This window comes from Mytilinidion resinicola (genome assembly GCF_010093595.1).
Source record: "Mytilinidion resinicola strain CBS 304.34 unplaced genomic scaffold BDZ99scaffold_38, whole genome shotgun sequence".
Classification (NCBI taxonomy): Eukaryota; Fungi; Ascomycota; class Dothideomycetes; order Mytilinidiales; family Mytilinidiaceae; genus Mytilinidion; species Mytilinidion resinicola.
The window spans coordinates 241711-263235 of NW_022985474.1; the positions used below are offsets into that span (position 1 = coordinate 241711).

The following is a 21525-nucleotide window of genomic DNA, read 5'->3' on the forward strand; positions in this document are numbered from 1 at the left end:
GCCCGCCTCCTCCGCATTCACGTTGGCCTCACAAGTCCATATTGTGATCTCTTAGGTCTGGACCCACATTGCTAAACGCTCTGATCTTCACTCGCAATCCCCACAACTCTACATATGAGTCACACATTTCACCTTTCACACCAGCCTTGGAACGGAAGCGGCGTAAAATGCTCACGGGGAGCTTTCAGCTTCTCCGTCGTACGGTGGCCGAGCTCGCCAGGTGCCCATAAAGCATCATAATGATGCCGAACGGTAGATAAACGATGTCTGTTCACGTCAGAACGACGATCGCGGTCTGGAATGATTGCTGAGTGCGGTTCTGGATGATTGCATGGGTGAAAGAAACCCTCGTGAACCTACCACCGTATTCACATATCGCCCTCGAGGGCGAGAGGGCACGTAGATGGCGCACAAGTAGTTGCTCTTGCTCCTTAGCCGTCAATCACTGTGGAAATCTAACAAGTGGACATGTGAATGCTCTCCTGCGACGTATCTACCTATACCAACAAAGAAGATACTTTCCTCTAGAACAGGCATCCTGTATCGGATCTGATTAGAAATGCGTCGAGCAAGCTATTATTTTTAATGCAGCAATACAAGTGGGTCCAAATGCTGCATACCGGGATACCCACTAAAGATAGCCCGGAAGGCCGATTATCCGCCGAGCTTTCTTTTCATACAAGGGTACAAGGGTAAGTCCATAGTTATCTTATTATATTATCCTCGATTTTCCTTTTCATTCGTATCGTTTTTCGCAGAGTTCTATACCTCCATCATGTTTTCGTACCTTCAATATCGACGCATTGGCCAGGCGGTAGAGAGACAGCTTCAAAAAGATCAAGAAAAAGCGGCTGGCGTGCCAGAAAATGGTGCCAATGAGTCTGCCATGTCTATTCCTCGGCCTGGTAGCCAGGAAGAAAAGAATAGTTCAGCCCCTAGCGACAAATTGGGCTCGCAAGAAAATGAAGTAACTTCGCCGCATGGAATCCCACAGCAACCCGACTTACTCATGCTGACGCCGACACATCATACCGAGAAGACTGCTCTCGGATATTCACTGGCTGGAATCAGTGCAAGAGATCGGACTACCAGGGAGGGCAAAGGCGGGCATGTCTTTGTGGTTGGGTGGGACGGAGAGGACGACCCGATGAATCCACACAACTTCAGCCAGCTAGTGCGAGTTGGAACTACATTGATGGTTGCAGCAATTGCGTTTGTGGTAACTGCATCATCTTCGATTGATGCTGCAATCTTACCTCAAGCAGCTGCAGAATTTGGGGTAAGTGAAGTTGTTGAGGCATTGGCAACAGGTATGTGCCCTACTCCTCCACTATAGTACCAGATGGACCTAGATTCACCCAAGTTGCAGGAAACTACTTAATAGGATTTGGAATTGGAGCCTTATTTGCGGGACCATTGTCCGAGACGTTTGGGAGAAACTTGGTATACATAGGATCTCTTGTCTTATTCTCGATCTTCATCATGGCCTCTGGACTCGCTCCAAATATCGGTGCTCAAATCACATTCCGATTTCTCGCCGGATTCTTCGGATCCCCCCCCCTTACATGCGCTGGAGGCACCGTGTCAGACCTCTGGAATCCCTTGGAGAAAACCTACGCATTTCCCCTTTTTGCAATTTCGGGATTTGGAGGTCCCACCTTGGGACCAGTGATCGGAAGTTGTACGTAAGCCCCCGACACAGATGAAAAGTTTCTCAGCAATCTGTCTGTTTGAAAAACTACTCAGGGAGTGTTTCGAGACAACCACAGTGGTGTCTTGGAATCCCCTGAAGAAGTATCTCACGCAACAGTACCTGTTACAAGAAATCAACAATGGCTTCCTCACTCTGGTTCTGAATGATTTGCTAACATTATTGCCACCTTCAGACATGGGTACAGGAGCTCCAAGCTGGCGTTGGACCGAGTGGGTCATCTTGATTATTTCAGGAACCGTCCTGACCCTCGTCATTCTCTTGCAACCTGAAACCTTTCCTCTCTTGCTGCTGAAGTGGAAAGCCCAACATCTTCGTAGACTTACTGGAGATGACCGATACCGGGCAGAGAGCGAAATCGTACACCAAACTCTCTGGCAACGTCTGCGGGTAGCATTGACAAGGCCATTCGCTCTGGCCCTTGAGCCTATTGTTATGCTGATGACGATTTACCTTACCATGCTCTATATCGTACTCTTCACCTTTCTCGACGGTTTTACCTTCATCTACTCCGACGTGTACAAAACACCGCAAGGCTTAACAAATGTTCTCTTTGTAGCCATGTTCATTGGAGTTCTTCTTGGAATGCCCTTGGTTGGAGTAGTCTATTCGTGGACTCGCAAAGACCTCGCGCGAATACGCGCCCACGGCGGCTCCCAGATCAACCCAGAGTATCGTCTGTGGTTTGCTATGTTCGGTGGCTCCATCGGCATCCCCCTCTCCTTGTTCTGGATGGCGTGGACCGACTACGTAAGCGTTAGATTTGTTACATTATACATCCGTTGTTTCCCACTGTCTCGTGCTAATCCGCCTTGCGCAGTCATCTATCAGTATCTGGTCTCCCATTGCGGCGGGAGTACCATTCGGCTACGGCATTATTTGCATATTCCTCAGCGCATATATGTACATCATCGACTCCTACGAAATGTATGCAGCGTCGGCCTTGACCTTTGTAACTCTCGTACGATATGTCGTGGCTGGTGGGATGACTGTAGTCGGCATTCCTTTCTACAAAAACCTGGGCACACACTGGACGTTGACGATTCTCGGTTGTATTAGCGTTTTGATGGCGCCAATACCGTATCTGTTCTACAAGAAGGGGTACGAAATTAGGAAACGCAGCAAATTTGCCGTTAATCGAGAGGAGTGAATTTGGAAAGGATATTATACAACTACCGTGTGTGATTATGGACTCTCTTGATTTGGCAAAGAAGTGGGAGACATGGAAATAGAAGGTTGTAATAGTCTAGTCTGCAGGTCCAGTTGCGAAGGCCACTCGTTCGATCTACCCTACCGCGTTAATTTGTATTATTCCTTTTAAGTTGTAACTCGTAACAAGGAAACCATTTTTCCTCTCTGAACTCTGAACAATCTCTTGGTCGGTCATTTTTTCAAGCACCGCCTGATTCACGAACTTGAGGCTTTCAAATGCTGTGGAGAGACAGTCTATCCATGTCCTTATCTTCTCGTTCCTCCAACACGCTTATAGCACGGAAGAACGCCCGTCTGCCTCTCGTTTCGTAAACCGGTCGCCTTCCTCATCGTGATGAGCTCTCGACCCAATCTGGGGTTTCTCTTCTCAATGCAGTTCCGGGTCTGGAAGTCAACGAGGTAGTCAAGACTGTCGTGGATATGAATACCTAACTAAGAAGAAAGAGCGGTTCAGGAGGCGGTATGGCTGCCGATCTACAGTGTCTCACACGATCGTACCACTCGCATTTTTCATACCATGACAAAGCATTTCCAATAGCGCATCATTATAAATGTCCAAACAGTTTCCTGCTAGTGCTGCTTTTTTTTTTCTTCGGGGTACTGATAGAGACCTGGTGAAACGGTTCAAACTTCCAACGTGTGTATACTGCTCTGTCACTGTCTGGAGTATCTTCGAGTGTTAACAAATTGTCTAAAATACTTCGAGGAACCACAAGCCGTGGCAGAACAGTATACCGATATCTGTGATGGGATTTTGCAACGTGTTTGAGTATCGTAAATTACATTGAACGATTTCAGTAGAAGTAGTCTAAGCCGAAGTCCAAGAATTACGGAGGAAAATGAAGCATTTGAACCACTACATGAATTTGAGAGGCGAAGAACTTTACATCAAACCTCGGTTGGTCTTCATCATTCAGAGGGCTTCAAACAGCGTCGCCACAACAGCACAGTTGCACTTAAGGAAGCGTGATACGAAAAGAGTGATTAATTTCAGGCACAAAAACGAACCATCCTAACCGGTAATCCATTTAGGAGGCGTAGAATTTTACGTCGTGTTAAGGATCTCATCAGGTCTTTGGAGGACCTCAGACGGCGTCACCATGGTAGCAAGGTCACACTTATTGAAGTGTAATATTAGAGGAGCGCTCAGTTCCCAGCAGGAAATTCGAGCTTACAAGCCGTAACGGGAGTCAAGAGGTGCAGAACTTTACATAGTATTCGGGGTTTTGTCACGGCTCTAGAAGACTTTAGACGGCGTTATTATAATAGCAACATGCTACTATAGAAAGAACAATATCAGGGGAGCTCCTGATTTCAAGCAATAAATAGAACTTCTAAGCCGCGACGCGAATCAAGAGATGCAGAGCTTCACATCATATTCAGGATTTTATCAGGGTTCCGGAGGACTTCCGACGGCGTCATCATGATAGCAAAGTCAAGATTTACGGCCGCGACGTGAATTAAGAGGTGTGGAACTTTACATTATATTTTGAAATTTGTTAGGGCTGTAGAGGGCTTCTAACGGCGCTATTATTGAAGGAAACAAGGTTGTCTACTATCGGCTGATTTAGATGATGCGGAACACTACATCCTACTCCGATTGCGTATAATGTTTTGGGGGACTTCAAACAGCGCTATTGACAAAGTAAAAGCAGTGTTTCTACCACTACCCGAATTGAAGGATGCCAAACGTTACATCCTATTTCCATTTTGCATGATGTTTTGGAGGACTTTTTACAACGTCATTAACGTAGCAAAATCGCAGAAACATAAGGGCAACATAAGATGGGAGCTCAATTTCCTTCACTTACTACAACACGCCGTGTGAACTTTGATGCCTTCAACTGCGTGAGAGTTGTTTGTTCAAAGACCACATTTGCAGTACTTTTATTTCCGATGAGTGTCGGCTGCTTGACCTGCAAATACTGAAAGGGCTTCATTCACTTGAAGGCGGAAAATGATACCTGTCACTTTCGCTACGCAACGCACATGCACAAAGGGCAGAATTGATGCAAATTCTAACATCCCGTCCAGACAACATGTGGAGAGAATCACAAGTATTATCATAGAAGTCATCACGTCAAGGGCATATGTGTAAGTTTGAACAATCACTATTGCTATCAATGAGAGGACAACCCCCTCTGGGCTCAAAAACTTCCCGAACCGCCTAAAGTAACTTCATCCATCAATAGTAATAGTGACCTCTAGCATCATACGTGTATCCGCGCGCATAGCCATAGACCGCGTTGCCCTCCCACGCCGAACTCCTCCCATGATGCCTCACGTGGCGCGGTGTTAGCGCCTTGTTCTTTTGGGCTCGGTGGGCGACGCAACGCGCGTTCTGGTCCCGGATGTACCCCGAGGAGGCATAAGCACGTCGTTTTCCGGCCGCTTGATGGGCGCGGATATGAGCAAGCTGGGCGGGGGTCTGCTGGTAGTAGTACTGACCGGCGTACTGTGGCGCGGCGTACTGTGGCCTGCTTGGCTTTGAACCAGAGCAACCCATCTTGACGGTGTTTGAGAGTGTGGTTTTGGTGTCGGTTGGTGTGGACGTTGTGGTGGTTTGTCTTGAACGTTGTGGGGGGTTGGCTTGAACGTTGTGGTGGTTTGACTTGAACGTTGTGGTGGTTTGACTGGGGAAGCTGAGGAATGGAGGAGGACACGGAGGGAGCAGGAATATATACTCAGTTGAGAGCGGGAGACTGGTAGCGAAATACGACTCATCATGGTGCCGTGGGTATTGTTGTGACGATGTCAAAGACGAACCGCGAGATGTTGAAGCGCTCTGACGAGCGCGAATAGAGGCTCCATAATGGTATACAAAACATCCAAACAAGACTTAGAAATGAGTATTTAAAGAGCGACAATATGATACCAGAGAACGCGAAGTCCCCTATATGCATGCTTTTGTAGCTCGAGGATGGATCACGGGATGCGCACTTCCATACTGAAATAGTAAGCCATAAGTCTGGACACCTAAATCTATTGATGTTTAGCTCCAATCTTGCTCACTGGAAGGGGTGGCCCAGCGCCTAAGTAGCCAGTCAATTGAGAGGCAATCTGATTTGAACTGCTTGAGACTTGACAATGCGCCTAGATTTTCGAAATCCCATAGGGGCACCCTAAGTAGCGGCAAACGAGTGTGCACAGACTTATGACCTGTCTCTATATAGGGTGACTATAGATTGCACGGGTGACAAGAGTATCGATTTCAACTCGTAGGAACAGACATTATAGAGTTTTTCTTTCTGCGTGGATAATATATTCTGAATTTGAGAACGGGTAATTCGAAACGATGTAGTGTGGCAAGTAATTTCCCATGATCTCAACCGAGTATCGCCACCAGAAGATGCTCCAGGCCAGATTCGGACGCGTGTCCTGTGGCTCATAGAGACTCGAACGCCCTCGAATGCTTCAAACCCAAGGTTCATTCGTCCGCTTCTTCGTCCCAACCGTGGCAGCTGCTGCCCAGGCGCAGTGGCTACCTCGGTATCAAGGAGAACTGGAATATGTCCTCAACAAAGATCCCGAATCCAGACCATGCATCACGCGAAGCTTGCGCGCAATAGTCATTGATATCTGATATCGTATTAGTAGGTGAAGGCATAAGGCGGAGTTGAGCCATCCAGCTCTCGTTGGTTAGAATGTTGCAGTGTGGTATTTCGCATCACGTGGGTAAAAAATGGAAGACGATAGATAGACGCTTTGATGTAGGAACCTAGCTCAGCTTTATAGTCCAAGGTTCTACACGGGCGAAGTGGTCCGTGCATGCCTACCATGGAAGAATTTCCCGCCTGTCTGCCGTGCCCAGAGCATTGCAGGAGAATGACCGTGGGACAGGTGGTCGAGGCTCGTAGAGCTGGTCGATGACATGGGAGATATTGGTGGTGAACTGACGCTTGTGCGTATTATTAGCAAATAATTTAGTAAATGCTCTATCCACATACTACGAGGAGCTCGATTTATGCCCGACCTTGGAACCGATTAATGCCAGAACGTTCCGAACTTGCGTGCCCGGCACCCACCCACGGTTCAGAATAAAATGTTCTTTAGCCAGAACTACAGAGAAATGTAAACGTAAAGAATGAAGGGCTATATCTGTAATTTATCTGACCTCGGATAAGGCTAGAGGCTAATGAAACGATTGCCTGATTTGGTTAGAATATGCATTAGCTCCGTAAATAGAATACGCAGCTCACGTCATCGGCTTCAGCTCTGTTACAGATCGCTGGATAACTTCCGAGTGAATATGTAACGCATTCGATCGCTATGTTCACCATAGCATTGCCAATGTAGCCTCCTTATTGCCAACGACTTCTAGAACCGCAGCGCTGCGGATCCCTCCAGTCCTCACCATGCTCCCCAGCTCCCCAGCGCCCCTCCCACGTACCCTTCAGGCCTCGCCCCCAAGCACCGATGATGGAGATACGCGTCTGACCCCGTCGTCGGACTCGGAAGGAGAAGATGAGGAGGCAACGCTGGGACAGGACCATGCCGGACAAAGCTATCGGATGAAGAACATGTCATCGCGGAGCTTTGGCAAGGGCGACAGCGGAGAGACACCAAGTCAGGAACATGTTATAGATGGCGAAGACGAGGATAGGAGTCTGTTGCGAGAGTCTCGGCGGCTGTCCCAAGGGTCGTCAGTCGAGAGCTACGAGCTTTATACTCCAGATGAAGATAAAGCGGTATTGAGGAGCTTGGACAGAAAACTAGTTCTATTCATGGCGCTGTTATATCTATTAAGCTTTTTGGACAGGTCCAGTAAGGCCAATTCATCTCCATTATCTGGTTACTATTGCGTAATCTGGGGTCGTATTAATATAAATCGCTAACACAATCCTAGATATCGGAAACGCTCGAATAGCTGGGCTTGAGAGAGACCTGACTTTATCGTCTTCCCAATATGAATGGCTTCTTACTGCCTTCTATATCACATATATCGTCTTTGAATGGATGACGTTACTGTATGCTTGGTCGGAGGTATTGATTCTCCACATGCTAACTTGGCCCAGGTACCGAATAGTGCCTCCTCACATCTACATCTCACTTTGCGTATTATCTTGGGGCATAATAGCATCGCTCCAATCAACTTCGACTTCTTTTGGCGACTTGCTGTTCCTTCGAGCGCTTCTCGGTGTTAGCGAAGCTGCGTTCGGACCTGGCGTCCCTTTTTATCTATCGTTCTTCTTCCGACGCGACGAGCTTGCACTTAGAACTGGCTTATTCATCTCTGCAGCTCCCCTCGCGACCTCCTTTGCCAGCAGCCTTGCTTGGTTCATTACGAAGCTGGGGGAACATGGGCCTTTGGCACCCTGGCGGCTTCTATTCCTCGTCGAAGGCTTCCCAAGTGTTGTCGTAGCCGCTTGGGCTTGGGAGCTTATCCCTGATAGTCCAGGTACAGCTTCATTTCTCACTCCACGACTAAGAGATGTTGCGATACTGCGGCTCAGAGAGGAGAAGGAGGCAAGCGATGGAATCGATATCGACGTTGGCCACGAGAAGCGTGAATATCCAAGAGAGAAGAAAGGCAGACTTATTTTCACAGAAGTACTGCAAACTTTGAGAGATCCCAAATGCTACTTGACTGCTGTCAGTAAATTTCCCGCCCTGCGCCGGACATCGCTAACTCCTGCAGTTGATGTTTTTTAGCTGTAATGTAGCGTTCAGCTCTCTGCCCGTTTTTCTACCAACTATAATCAGAGAGTAAGAACTCAGTCTGAATAGACATAGCGTTAATACTGATAATTGTATAGCATGGGCCATACCTCACTAAAAGCCCAAGCCCTTTCCGCACCTCCCTACCTCTTCTCTTTCGTTGTGGTTCTTCTGACGGCGTATCTCTCTGACCGCTATCAGACACGTAGCGCCTTCATCATGCTGCATGCTCTCCTCGGCGCATCAGGCTATCTTCTGATTGCCCTTGCTGGTTTCTTTCGTTGGGATCACTTCTGGCGCTATCTTGGAATCTACCCCGCAGCCGCAGGTTTCTTCTCCGCCATTACTATCATAATCACCTGGACCATCAACAACCAGGAGTCTGACTCAAAGAAGGGCACTGGTATGGCAATGTTGAATATCATCGGGCAATGCGGACCACTCGTCGGGACGAGGCTTTATCCAGACACTGATGCGCCCTTCTACGTTAGAGGCATGAGTATCTGCTCGATCTTCATGATAGCGGTTGGGGGACTGGCATTCTTGTTGCGGATTGTACTCGCCAGAGCGAACAAGGGCGCAGCTGATCCTCGGAGGCGGGAGAGGAGCGAAACGGATGCTGGGATACCTCTTGTTGGTGACAGTCCAGCCAAGTTTGAAAAAGGGCGGTTTGTATTCATGCTATAGAATATCAAGATAAGATTTGCCCGTCTCATTCTTCCGAAGAACGAATCGACACATGTTTTAGAGTTCCCAAATGCCTAGGTCATGTTGGCATCCACTATGCGGGCTGCCAACTGGCATCTTCGGTGTCTAATTAGGTCGTACAGACGATTCAAGCCATCTTACATTTATACAATATTGTGCTAGCGGCCTGTTTCAATATGAAATAGAAGTCTGAGTCGTATCAGAAATGCTACGGCGATCTCCTCAAACATATATGAAACTATTATGCCTTGTGAGTGGTGACATCAGCTTGTATGTACGTACAAAGGACTTCGAATCTCGAAACGGAAGCGAAGAGATACCAAATAACACATCTCACTACACCCTCGGCCAAATACGCACAACTCCAAACTCTAGTGAAACGTGGATGCCTGGCACAACTCCCAATTACGAGGCGTCAGGAACAACACTGGAGGAATGTAAAGAGCAAACGTGCACGGTCACTCTGTCTGGAAAATTCCTGGGATCCTCGGCGGAGATTACTCCAGCAACCGCACTCAACCGTTTATTCTTTTCAGATCGCGCTCTTTAATCGCGTCCAAATGGCTAAGAAGAAGAAGAATCCTCAGGCCGATGCATCTGCGACCGTCAATGGCAATGGAGCTGGCGCCGCCGTGCCCCCAACTGCTGCTGCACCTCCACCTCCGAAGAGCAAAGCGAAAGCACCAGAGCCAACCACATCCGCATTGATCATATGCCGCAACAAGTAGGTTCAAGTGGAGGCATGTCCTTTATATTAGCACTATTCTACTATCAAGTAGTCTCCACCGCTGACTTGGACGTACTCCAGACATTGGAGATACATTTCCTCATTTCACGGCCCATGGCTTCAGCTGCCCCCAGAGGTCCTCGAATCCCTTGCGCATAGCAACTATCTATCACCCCGCCCTCATCCGATTGACCCCGCCGTCTTTTACGACTTACTCAAGATCCGCAAGGCCGTTGACGAGGCCACGAATCTCGCGGTGCGCGCAACCAGTGGTCTTACGTCCGCAGCCCTCAACAACTCCCTAAATGCTGGAAATGGAATGCTTGGAGGGGCTGCTGCACTGGGAATAGGATATGGGGGCGGTGGTGGGAATGGGAAACTGAGTAGGGAAAGGAAACATCGGATGCGAGAGCTGGCCACGCAAAAGCTATCTCAGGCATACCACTTGGATGAAATTGCGGCCAGCGTAGCGACGATGCAATCCGCATCGACATTGGAAGATGTTGCGCAGCTAGTTCTGCAGCGGAGTGCCAACGATGTCGATGCGAAATACGTGCACTTTTTCCACGAAAAGATACCCTCGCGGATGATGGCGCAGTGTACTCCCTTGGACGTTTTGAATGAAATAATATCCGAGCGGCCTTCGGATGGGTCACCTTTGAGAACTCGAGCTTTGACGCGGATCTTTAAAGAGGACTATGTGGCCGCGGCGCAAGATCTCACGGAAGGCCTCCGGTTGTGTCGATACAGCATGTCCCAGCATAGAGCGGGGAAAGACCAGTTGGTTTTGGCGCGGACTATGAAAGAGCAATATGGGCGCGATTGGAGGTCTGAAGTAAAAGTCGAGGAGGAGGATCAGCCGAATTCTCTGGAGACCCAACTTTTATTTCATCGCGCGGGCATATATTTCACGATCGCTTGCCAATACGTAGACGCAGCCCTAGACGGCCTGAAAGAGGCCGAGGCCGTACAAAAGGACCGTAAAGCTGGTCTCGCTGAAGGAGAAGAACCACCCCCACTCAGCCCTGCGGAGAAGGAGGCTCATCGCCGACGCCTTGAGGCTCGTAAGCAGGTCAAGACCAATGCAAGACGGGCTCTGAAGGACTATATGGCATTTCTTGAGCACTTTGACTACACTCCTGGCCTCTCGTCCGAAGTTGCCGAAGATTTCATTCGGCGAGTAAACAGTGCTTCGAATGGATATACCGGCCCTGGAAAGAAACACAATAAAGGACCAGGCACTCCACGTTTGTTAGATTCGCCGAATAGTCCCTCGTCGCCAGTATCCGACGCTCTCGTTCCCCTTCGCAAGCCTAATCAGCACTACGACCGCTCGAACTGGCCCCAATTACCACCACCAGAAATATATCAAGTGTCCCAACTTTTCTCCGCTACTACTCCGTCAAGCCTCCCACCGTACCCTAACCCCAACAGCGGCTTGCTCAATTCATTGCCTCCATCCGCAGCAAGCGCTGCCGCTTCTGCTTTCGCAGACTCCCATGAAGCGATTACCTACCACCCCCTCATTACCGACGCCCTTCACTCTCTTCTTCTATGCCATGCCCTCCTTCAAACGCCGCCGACTGAACTCCGCCGTCACGCCCATAATGCTGCACGCCTCGCCCGCGTATGCGACGGCTATCCGATCTTCCTAGCCGCCCGATCCCCTGCCCGCGCCGACTGGATCGAAGTCCTCCGCCGAGCCGGGAACTGGGTCCAGCTCAACCAGAGCTGGGAATCGCTCTGCCGCCCCGCGCCCCTGCCAGGCCACAATGGCGGTCATGGCGGGGGCAGTGAGCTCGCGAAGTCCGGCGCACCCAATCAACCCAAGCCTGAGACCGAAGCCCAAAAGCGAGAACGCCAGAAGCACGAAGCCATCCTCGACGCGCTGGCCGACGAGCGCGTCGTAGATGAGGAGTCTTTCCAGCGCGCTGTACGAGCGAGAGAACGCAGGGCGCGAGAGGACGAGGAGGCGCTGAAGAATGGGCATATGCATGGCTCATCATCGGCATCTACTTCAGCAGCTCCTTCGTCGGCCTCGGCGGCTTCAGCTAGCTCGGCTCCGAATAGTCCTGTTCCGCCGCCTAAGCGCTGGGCGCAAGAGGATGGGAAGGAGTATCCCATTTCGACGGAGCGGGCTGAGGCGATTTCTCGCTGGGTTAGGGAGGCGCCGCTTGTGGTTGAGGGTGGTAAGAAGGGCAAAGGGAAAAAGAGTGCTGCTGGGAGAACCAAGAAGGCACCCAGTCCTCGATTGGGCGTAAGTCTCGAGGAAAGCGTGAGCAATCTCAGCGTGGAGGAGGTCGTGGAGCCCGAGCCCGAGCGGAATGGGGTGTAAACAAAGGGACACGTTATAGTACGGATAGTTTTTGATTAGCAACTGCTTTTTGGATATACGTCACTACCTAAGTTATCAAGAGAGACTACCAACATCATCACTCCTTCCTCCGTCCAACTTCATTCAGACTCTTAATCGCCCAGATGAAAACCTCGTACTTCTAGTCCGGTCTGAGTTCTGCTGCAACTTGAGGGCTGTCCAAAAGCATCCTACTAATCATAGCCAACCAGCTGTATCGCCTGAAGCACCATCGTCAGGAAGCACTACGAATTGCTCCTCCGCTTTCACTTTCACTGCCTACATATCCAAACTAATCACAATTTGACGGTTGGTCCTCTCCGTCATTCTCCTTCTTGTGCCCCCCGAGAACGCAGGCCGCTCCGACGAGCCTTCGACTTCGTTTTCTTTTCCGCAGTTACATGCATCGATTCCTTGCTGGCTGATGTCCTATTCGTATCAGCTTATGCCGACGCTGCTCCGATGGTCAGGTGACATTGGCACGTGATATCAGTAAAGATTGCGAGGTGTATTCATAACAGTTGCAGCTTACTTTAAGACGTTATTTATTCGGACCTAAAACGTAGAAGTAAGCTTTGGTAGGGTCATTCTTCGTAAAAGTCTATGTTGCGAATCATACACCGTTCTTGGGACGATCAAGTGACTGTTTAAGTAGGTCACGTTGCAATTTCCCGGAAAGGACTAGGATGCTAGCGACGTCACATCAACATTTCAGAGTCCAGGCAGACCATCTCGCAGGTTTCTTCCAACCTTTTTCTTTTCTCTAACTTCTTCTTTCTTTCCGAAGACATTCTTGCCTCACAAAAGGCTAGTCCACATAAATAGAAAGATGGCTCGAAATGACGATCCCGATGAGAATAGCCCCATGCTTGAGCGTGGAGAGCGTGACATGAGGAAGTCTCTAGTAAGTATATAACATGTTCCAAGATACATCGAGAGGTTCTAATCAGTTATGGCTTTTTACAGCAAACTTCATCATCTCGTATTGCCTCTATCTTCCACTTCTTTTTGGGTGGCATCGTTTCCCCGGATGCGGTTGCGTATGAGCCAATCGAGATTCTCCTCAATACCGAAGATAAGACAGAGCGAGATGAGTTAACGCGACAATGGCGAAATCATAAACTGGAAGAATTGAACTTTGTTGGTATTGTGGTCAGTTGATGTTGCACTAGTTGTCTAGTCTTTACAGTCTCAAACTTCCTGATGTGCACACCATTCCATTCCTTCATCGATAATCTTTTCTATCCAACCTCCTCGGCATTCCCATTTATTCAACTCTCTACGTCTATCTCTGAAGCCCCCCAGTCTGCCCTCCTAGCCGGCGTCCTCACCTCCACCGGTTCTTGGCCAAACATCCTCCCCAACGACGCCCCCACCCCTGTCTGCGTCCGCGCAACCTTCTACTCCGGCATCATCCTCGCCCTCTTCAGCCTCCTAACCTCCGCCTCGCAAACCATCCGCCTGCATCGCCTGTCCTCGCACCGCGATGCCCCGCTGCGCATTCGCCGGCTACTCTCAGACCCTGCCGGCCACCCCCGAAAAGCCCAGATCTATGCATGGCAGCTTCCTGTTGCTTTCTTGACAGCTGCTGTAGGTTGTATGGTTCTAGGGATGTTTATGCTTGTTTGGAGCGCGACCGTGGGGTGGCGCGAGGCGGGGGAGGGGAGCTGGTGGAATGAGAACTCGAAGATGGCGGTTGCGTTCACTGTGGTGGCGGGCGCGAGTATTGGGGCGTTCTTTGCGGGGCATTGGAGTTTGTATGAGGATGGAGAGGAGTGGGATGGTGTGGAGTGAGGGTATGGGAGAACGGAATGGCGAACGCGAGGGCGGAACGATTACTTAAGAGCGAATATCCATATTGGTGAAGAGGCGGGATTAAAACATTATTTCCATGGGTATACTGACTTCTGTGGATGGTCGAAGGACGTTGGGAGCTGCGACTGTGCATATGTCACTAACCCCCCTCCCAGCGCCCCACTTGCGAAGTGCTTCTTGTGCGGTACTTCTCTGGCTTTCGAAAGGAGACATCATGCACACGATCTTAGTCGGCAATATCATCGAAAAGGATCCACCGCTGAAGGAACCGAGTAGTTCGTGATAGGCAATCGAAGCCAGTACGGAATCTCCATGTTGCGCGATTTTTCGTTCATATTTTGCTGGTACCACCGAGGCAGCCGTGAGATAAGTCAAGGCCGCGATGTTTGCTGAATCATATTGAGCCGTGTACGTTGCGCTGCATGAATCCTGGAATATAACATCTTCGTCCAGAGGTGAGTAATCCGCCCCAAAAAGAGGCGAAGACCTGTTCATTCGGCGCTCATAGTTTGGGTCGATGTATTGCTGATACTGCTCCCAGTACTGGTGGAGACATAGGAGTATGTGCTGCGATTTGGAGGCCAGATAGGTTCGATATAGTTCCGAAGCTACCGCATCGACTCCTTGAAATTTCTGCATCTCGTTACGGAGAGGGAGACAGCTAGGTATTTGAAGCATGATACCTACCAATTCATCGAACGCGCTTGGAGGCTGTAGCTTAAAAGGTACCGTATTCCATACATCAGTCGAGAAGATTGAAGGCTCTTCTAAAGTCATTGAGATCGCGACGGAACCGTGTCTTACAGAACGAAATAGGCTATGTAGTAATCCGCTTTGGCATGCTTCTGGTCCTAGGATCTCAATCACTTTGACTGCTCCCTCATAGTGTTGCAGCCATCCCAGTGGCGTGGTCGAAACCATCGACTCGAAGGTGGAGAGAAGGATAGCAGCACAGATTGCCGCCACCGAAGTATCTCTTTCATCCCGACCCACGCGCGCCAGCTCCAAACTTTCTCGTTGGCTTTGGAGACTGGCCGAGTACCACCGGCAGGCTTCGATTACAGTATTCTCGTCCTGACATATCCTCCCATAAAATGCCATGGATGCGGCTCGCGTGGCGTATATCAATGTCGAGTTCTTGTGTCGCATGGGCAGAAGTTCTTTTGACCAGACGTGAAAGCCTTCCTTTTGGGATCCATTGAAAGCGAATGCGGAGAGGAAGTGGCAGATATAAAGTTGGTCAAATTGGACGCCTCGGTATGGCTGATACGTTGTTGGCAATCGGAAGTCGGCTTCGATATATGGAGACAACCACGACACCGTATCGTCCTGAAATGGCACTAGGTTGGTTGTAGCCTCATTGGAGCGGTCTTCCCTCCAACTCGATTCTAGCTGCGAGGACTCACATCGGCCTCGCTGCGTCTCGAAGAAAATAGTGCATGGCTGCCTGTGCTTCTTTTTTGCAACTCCAGCCCCAACCTTCTTATTCGCCTTTTGCTTTTCTGACTTTGGCGCTTTCGGTGCATCTGCGGTCATGTTGACGAAGATCACGCCTTGCTTTGCACCTGGACATTTTAACCCCATGAGGAAGCATTGCGAACACTCCGGGGTAGCCTCGTCGCACTGTCTTCCCGTTAGACGTGACAATAATCAAGAAATCAAGAAACAGGCCAAGGGAGGAATTACCTTCACCCTTCGCTTCAAGCACACGTTGCACCCCTTACTCCTGGATGGATGGCGGCCCATTTTCGACAGACGCAACAAAGGTTCCCGAAGAGGAAGGATATAAGCTTCCGAGGAACGAATAAGAGAAAGTTATGGAGGTCGAGTAAGGATCCAGGTCGGTATCTCTACCGAATGCAGGTCGCAATATGCAGTATGCAGGAACCAGGAACACGAAAGATTTCTGCTTTTAATCTTTTCTCAGAGCATCGTTCATGATAAACCTTCTGCCCTACCGATTATTCAGCCCCTCTAGGTACCATTGCGTTTAGCTTGTGTCGATCAACCTCACTATACCAGTGCAGTCACTCAACGCTTACGTCCGTAAGCCGCGACTACAACGGCTACGCCCTCACTGGACCACAAACTACCATTGTGAGGCTGAATGAAAATGAATAACAAGCGACGTAACCTTCGTTGGGGATGGTGAGAATGACTAAGTGTAAGGCTGCTGACGATCCCCAGGATGCGACCCCTGTCGTGAGGTTTTCCGCTTCGAGAAGCATATCACGCTAGCCGTTCTCGACGCCAATATGCTATATACAGACGCGACAATAAACCGTACGTACCAGTAGTATCGATAACACCCGTCAGCGAGCTTGCGTAGTCCATGACACGATCATCTCCATGCCCAGCTTGGCAAACCCACCGCGCTGATGTTCATGTGTACGATTGAAGTTGCTTACGGCCGGAAGCGAGGCTATGGACGGCCGTTAGGTACCACGGCCGAGAATGCTACGCCTTGCCAAGCTGTGGATTGCCAGCTATGTACCCTGAAGTTGTAACTATGCTAAGAATTTAGGGCGGTGTTGGTGTTACAAGGGGAAGTTTTGAGTTCAGCCACAATTGGAATCAGAGCTTGGGTCTTTCCTTGTAGGTTGATTATATATCCTACTCCTCGTTCGTTGCAGCAGCCATCATCAGCTTTCAAAACGCCTCTCCTCTTCCAGCAAGACTCACTGTTTCCCTACAATCCTTACTGCAACTTCGCGCTAAAAGTGTCTCCAACTGCCTTCTTTCATTCGCGACCAAAATGGCAAACGCCTCCATAACCCTCGAATGCACTAAAATCACGCCCCAGTGTCCAGCGGACGGCTCAGGCCTGAGCTACCCACCAAACGTCGCGGCCAGCGTCATTTTTCTCTCTATATTCGCGCTCTCGGTCCCAGCCCACGTATTCTTGGGCTGGAAGTTCAAGACATGGACGTTCCTGGCTGCTATGCTACTTGGGTCGCTGTTCGAGGTCACGGGATACCTGGGGCGAGCATTGCTGCATAGCAACCCTTACAAGCTTATTACGTTAGTTGTCCCCAAAATCCCTTCCGTGTGAGAAAACAGGAGGGCGAATGCTAATAGTAAACAGATTCCTCATCCAAATCGTTACTCTTACCCAAGGACCAGCCTTCTACTCCGCCGGCATCTACCTCTGCCTATCGCGACTCGTCGTCGTCTACGGCGTCACCCTCTCCCGCGTCAAACCAATAACGTACACCCGCGCCTTCATCTTCTTCGACCTGATCTGCCTGTGCCTGCAAGGCGGCGGCGGCGGCGTCGCCTCCTCGGCTGACAACAATAAGTCCATGATGGACCTCGGCAACAAGCTCATGTTGGTAGGATTGATCCTCCAGATCGTATTCATGCTTTTCTTCGCGATGTGCTGTCTAGACTACTTCTGGCGCGTGCGCAAGAATCCCGGACGGAAGAACCCGCAGTTTGCGAAGCTGCGGACGAGCAGTAAGTTTAAGGGGTTCTTGGTGGCGCTGTTTGGGTGCTACTGCGCGATTTTCGTGCGATGTGTGTATAGGGTGGTTGAGTTGGGGGGCGGGTGGGATAATGCGTTGATGAGGAAAGAAGTCCCTTTCATCGTCTTCGAATCGAGGTAAGCCGTCAAATCCTGTAACCCCATCTGGGATGACGGATTGGTTTGCTAATTTGGCACCTATAGCATGATGGTCATTGCCGCCTGGATCCTCATTGCTTTTCACCCCGGGCCTTGCTTCCAAGGCGCGTTCAATTTCCAGCACTATCAGCAGCTGCAGGATGAGCACTCGAAGGAGGATATTTCGTTGATTGCGGGGAAGTATAATGCGAGGAATAGGTCGCCGTCTCCGTCGGGGTATGGGGTTGATTTGAGGCCGGAGCCGTATGACCCTATGCGCATTGGGCGGCCGTTTTGATTCAACTGACAGAATCCCGGAGGATTGGAAAGCAAGAGGAAGCCGGTGTAGAAGCGGATTGAAAAGGGGTTATACAATTGCTGGGATCTCGGAACCTAGGGTTGTGGGTTGTAGAAGATTAGATGCGCGTGTTGGAGAGTGGATCTGATTTGGCGTTGGATGCCGGTGTGGTGTACAGTAACTTCCTCCTTTTCATAAGTTCAATTCATTTTCAGGAGTAATACCAGCATAGAAAGCACTTAGATATGAATAGTTTGCCGAGAAATGAAGACAAGCGTTGCGATTTCGACTGATATGAGCCGAAAGTGTCCAGAGGAGTTTAGATCCGAGACCGTGGCGACACTCAGGTGCATGCATGTTGGAGGCTGGAACGTGTAAAGTAGTATGAGAAGTCTAGGTTGAATACCATAGGGCAAAGAAAGTGGATTTGTTGTCACAGGTGTAAAGAGAAATATTGCTCTCTGAAAACCTAAAGGGCCGAGGTTACATCTCTCTCACAACTCATCTATGTTGGTTCGCGGGTCAGAGGCAAGCCTACATTGTGCAGACATCGTTTTGTAAAGGCTAGAACCCGATGGCTGATGACCTACGCTCGGAAGGAGATGATGTAGGTGATAGTGATGATGGATGAAGGCAAGTCTAATAGACAGCACTAGGAATGTGCAAATATAGACAGCTTTCGCTATCTCGGATAAGACCGTTTGCTCGGGCAGATTCGCGGCAAAACCTCCAACGTTCCTGCACTGGAACAATGGTTGGCCCGCATCGTCCTCTGCAGGGTTGGATCCACCACGATGACGTGTGTCGAGAGGGAGCAAACAGAGTCTTCGTCTTGTCATAGCTTGTCGAGTAGCAATTGCACCCACTGTCTACACAGTTGAAGCAGAAAATGAATTCAACCGCATTTGAAACGCAGCAATGGTGGAAGGAGTCTGTTGTATATCAGGTATGGTGTTTTAGATCAGCTATCGCCGAAGCCAGGGTCTCATAAGTTCGGTAGATCTATCCCGCCTCGTTTCTCGATTCGAGTGGTGATGGATGGGGCGATGTACCTGGAATTACCAAGAAACTTGATTATCTCAAAGATCTAGGAGGTACGGTTTATTCAATTTCGATTGCATGGGCTATTCTAAGCATAACACTAACATCTGATAGTCGACGTAATATGGATTTCTCCAAGTGTGTACTCCAGGGCTTCATTGAAGCTAGACATTGACCACGATAGTCTACAGGAGTCCTCAGGCGGACATGGGATACGATATCTCGGACTACAGAGACATCGACCCCATATACGGGACTCTCAAAGATGTCGATCACATGATCAAGGAGATCAAGAGCAGAGGAATGAAATTGATGATGGATCTTGTTGTCAATCACACGTCTGATCAGGTTAGTGGAGCTCATCTTCCGGGCTCAAGCACTCTTTTCACCTTGCAAATATGTTCCATGATGCTTTCACACCTCTTTGGTTATGATGCTAATGTACTAGTAGCATGCGTGGTTCGAAGAATCTCGCTCCTCAACCACATCATCTAAGCGTAACTGGTACATCTGGAAGAAGCCAAAATTCGACAAGGACGGAAACAGACAGCCACCCAACAACTGGGCGATGATTCTCGGAGAAGCGAACTCGGCTTGGACCTGGGACGAGAAGACTCAGGAGTACTATTTATCTCTATTCACAGCGGAGCAACCCGACCTCAATTGGGAAAATCTGGCCGTCCGCGAAGAAGTTCACGACGTCCTTCGGTTCTGGCTCGAGCGTGGCGCTTCTGGATTCCGGATGGATGTGATCAACCTGATCTCGAAGGTTCAGTCTTTCCCAGATGCCCCGGTTTCCGTGCCATCGAGTAAGTATCAGCCTGGGGATAAGTATTACGCCAACGGGCCGAGACTTCATGAGTATCTGAAGGAAATTCGAAAGGAAGTTCTAAGCAAGTATGACACCATCACTGTAGGTATAATCCTTCCATTTCGGAAATTATCAAAAGTCTCTGATGTTACCTAGGTCGGCGAAATGCCCTTCGTCCGCGACGAAGACGAAATCATCCGGGTCGTCGGGGCCAAATCAGGCGAACTCAACATGATCTTCGCGTTCGACCTCGTAGACATCGATAATGTTCCAGGCGATTTCAAGTTCACCCTGCATCCATGGGATGCTCGAGACGTCAACAAGATCGTCAACCGTCTGCAGCGCTTGATGATCGATCGCGACGGATGGAACACCATTTTCTGCGAGAACCACGACCAACCGAGGTCTGTGACGCGCTACACTGACGATAGCGATGAGTGGAGAGAGCTCGGTGCGAAACTCCTGTGTCTGATGCAAACGACGCTCTCTGGCACCCTATACGTGTACCAAGGCGAGGAAATTGGCCAACGGAATGTGCCTCCGAGCTGGGGGCCGGAAGAGTATAAGGACATTGAGTCCATCAATTTTTGGAAGAAGTGAGTATTACCATCGAAGCATAAATCTTCGAGAGCAGAGCTGATGCGATACCATACAGAAACAACGAACTCTACCCTAACAACCCCGAGAAGCTCGCCCTAGCCCGCAAGATCCTCCAACGGAAAGCCCGCGACAACGCCCGCACCCCCGTCCAATGGGACGACTCACCTCACGCGGGCTTTACCTCAGCTGACGCGAAGCCCTGGATGCGTGTCAACGATGATTATCAAACTGTCAACGCCGCAGCGCAGCTGAAGCCGTCTGACGAGCTCTCAGTCCATGCATTCTGGAAGCGCGGAATGGCGAACCGGAAGAAGCACAAGGATGCCTTTGTGTACGGCGATTTTCACTTGCTCGATGACGCACACAAGCAGGTCTTCTCATACAAGAAGTCAAGCAAGTCCGAGACTTGGGTGGTTGCGCTGAATTTTTCAGGCCAGACCGCCAAATGGGACGGCCTAGGCGGTCTGAAGATCTCAAAATGGGTCGCTGGAAACTACGACGAGAGCCTGCTTAGTGAGAAGGCTACGAGCGGAACGGTGGAGTTGAAGCCGTGGGAGGGTATACTAGGGCTAATCGAGTAGACAGGTATGAGTTGATGATGAACTGAGCTTATGAAGACGCTTTGGACGAAGAGAAATACAGGTAGAAACGACGTTTATGAGGAAAACAACATTCTTTTATGGTGCTGTAGAGTAGATCCTCCAAATCTCTAATGCTCACTGCTTCCATCTTGTTTGTCGCCAACCTACTACGGGTTTTTCCTACCCGTCTCAGAGCGTCTGAAACCAGATATAGGCAAGCCCAGCCACATTCAAATCATCTCATTTCTAGCGCATTTCTTGTTCACAAATGCATCCCACCAGGCGCGGTGATAGCCGCACTGGTGATTCGCATCGACACAGTTTGTGCAGGTAGGGTGGTGAAGGTACTTGGCGGAGGTGGCGAAAGAGGTTTTCGAAAGTAGTGAATGTGACGGTACATCGAACATCG

At 49.7% G+C, this 21525-nt stretch overlaps 9 protein-coding genes across 9 annotated transcripts; 7 read left to right on the forward strand and 2 right to left on the reverse strand.

Annotated features, from left to right (window-relative positions):
* The first annotated feature begins 819 nt into the window (after positions 1–819).
* On the forward strand, positions 820–3093 carry BDZ99DRAFT_429860 (major facilitator superfamily transporter). The gene is made up of 4 exons (XM_033717231.1): positions 820–1310; positions 1370–1681; positions 1887–2461; positions 2532–3093. Exons 1-4 carry the CDS (start codon positions 887–889, stop codon positions 2859–2861), a joined length of 1641 nt encoding a protein of 546 aa, XP_033568572.1. The 5' UTR covers positions 820–886; the 3' UTR covers positions 2862–3093.
* Positions 3094–5108: 2015 nt separating this feature from the next.
* On the reverse strand, positions 5109–5672 carry BDZ99DRAFT_553120 (uncharacterized protein; the record flags this gene model as incomplete). The annotated part of the gene is made up of 1 exon (XM_033727080.1): positions 5109–5672. A coding segment is annotated over one exon (564 nt), but the record flags the coding sequence as incomplete, so codon positions are not given.
* Positions 5673–7166: 1494 nt separating this feature from the next.
* BDZ99DRAFT_429863 (MFS general substrate transporter) lies at positions 7167–9510 on the forward strand. The gene is made up of 5 exons (XM_033717232.1): positions 7167–7687; positions 7770–7890; positions 7939–8515; positions 8562–8629; positions 8680–9510. The coding sequence occupies exons 1-5, from the start codon at positions 7279–7281 to the stop codon at positions 9266–9268; spliced, it is 1764 nt and encodes a 587-aa protein (XP_033568574.1). The 5' UTR covers positions 7167–7278; the 3' UTR covers positions 9269–9510.
* Positions 9416–10210, forward strand: BDZ99DRAFT_220127 (uncharacterized protein). Its single transcript, XM_033713429.1, has 2 exons — positions 9416–10029; positions 10098–10210. The coding sequence occupies exon 1, from the start codon at positions 9562–9564 to the stop codon at positions 10015–10017; it is 456 nt and encodes a 151-aa protein (XP_033568575.1). The 5' UTR covers positions 9416–9561; the 3' UTR covers positions 10018–10029; positions 10098–10210.
* Positions 9977–12450, forward strand: BDZ99DRAFT_456132 (uncharacterized protein). The gene is made up of 2 exons (XM_033718464.1): positions 9977–10029; positions 10098–12450. Exon 2 carries the CDS (start codon positions 10336–10338, stop codon positions 12349–12351), a length of 2016 nt encoding a protein of 671 aa, XP_033568576.1. The 5' UTR covers positions 9977–10029; positions 10098–10335; the 3' UTR covers positions 12352–12450.
* A 748-nt stretch (positions 12451–13198) lies between these two features.
* On the forward strand, positions 13199–14163 carry BDZ99DRAFT_492563 (uncharacterized protein; the record flags this gene model as incomplete). The annotated part of the gene is made up of 3 exons (XM_033723175.1): positions 13199–13273; positions 13336–13521; positions 13675–14163. 3 exons carry the CDS (start codon positions 13199–13201, stop codon positions 14161–14163), a joined length of 750 nt encoding a protein of 249 aa, XP_033568577.1.
* Positions 14164–14244: 81 nt separating this feature from the next.
* Positions 14245–15720, reverse strand: BDZ99DRAFT_528339 (uncharacterized protein; the record flags this gene model as incomplete). The annotated part of the gene is made up of 1 exon (XM_033726364.1): positions 14245–15720. The coding sequence occupies one exon, from the start codon at positions 15718–15720 to the stop codon at positions 14245–14247; it is 1476 nt and encodes a 491-aa protein (XP_033568578.1).
* A 1047-nt stretch (positions 15721–16767) lies between these two features.
* BDZ99DRAFT_577541 (putative RTA1 domain protein) lies at positions 16768–18401 on the forward strand. The gene is made up of 3 exons (XM_033728707.1): positions 16768–17205; positions 17270–17785; positions 17852–18401. The coding sequence occupies exons 1-3, from the start codon at positions 16940–16942 to the stop codon at positions 18081–18083; spliced, it is 1014 nt and encodes a 337-aa protein (XP_033568579.1). The 5' UTR covers positions 16768–16939; the 3' UTR covers positions 18084–18401.
* Positions 18402–18931: 530 nt separating this feature from the next.
* On the forward strand, positions 18932–21321 carry BDZ99DRAFT_469602 (glycoside hydrolase). The gene is made up of 7 exons (XM_033721537.1): positions 18932–19029; positions 19084–19177; positions 19239–19262; positions 19309–19472; positions 19576–20037; positions 20092–20531; positions 20591–21321. Exons 1-7 carry the CDS (start codon positions 18973–18975, stop codon positions 21114–21116), a joined length of 1767 nt encoding a protein of 588 aa, XP_033568580.1. The 5' UTR covers positions 18932–18972; the 3' UTR covers positions 21117–21321.
* Positions 21322–21525: the final 204 nt, after the last annotated feature.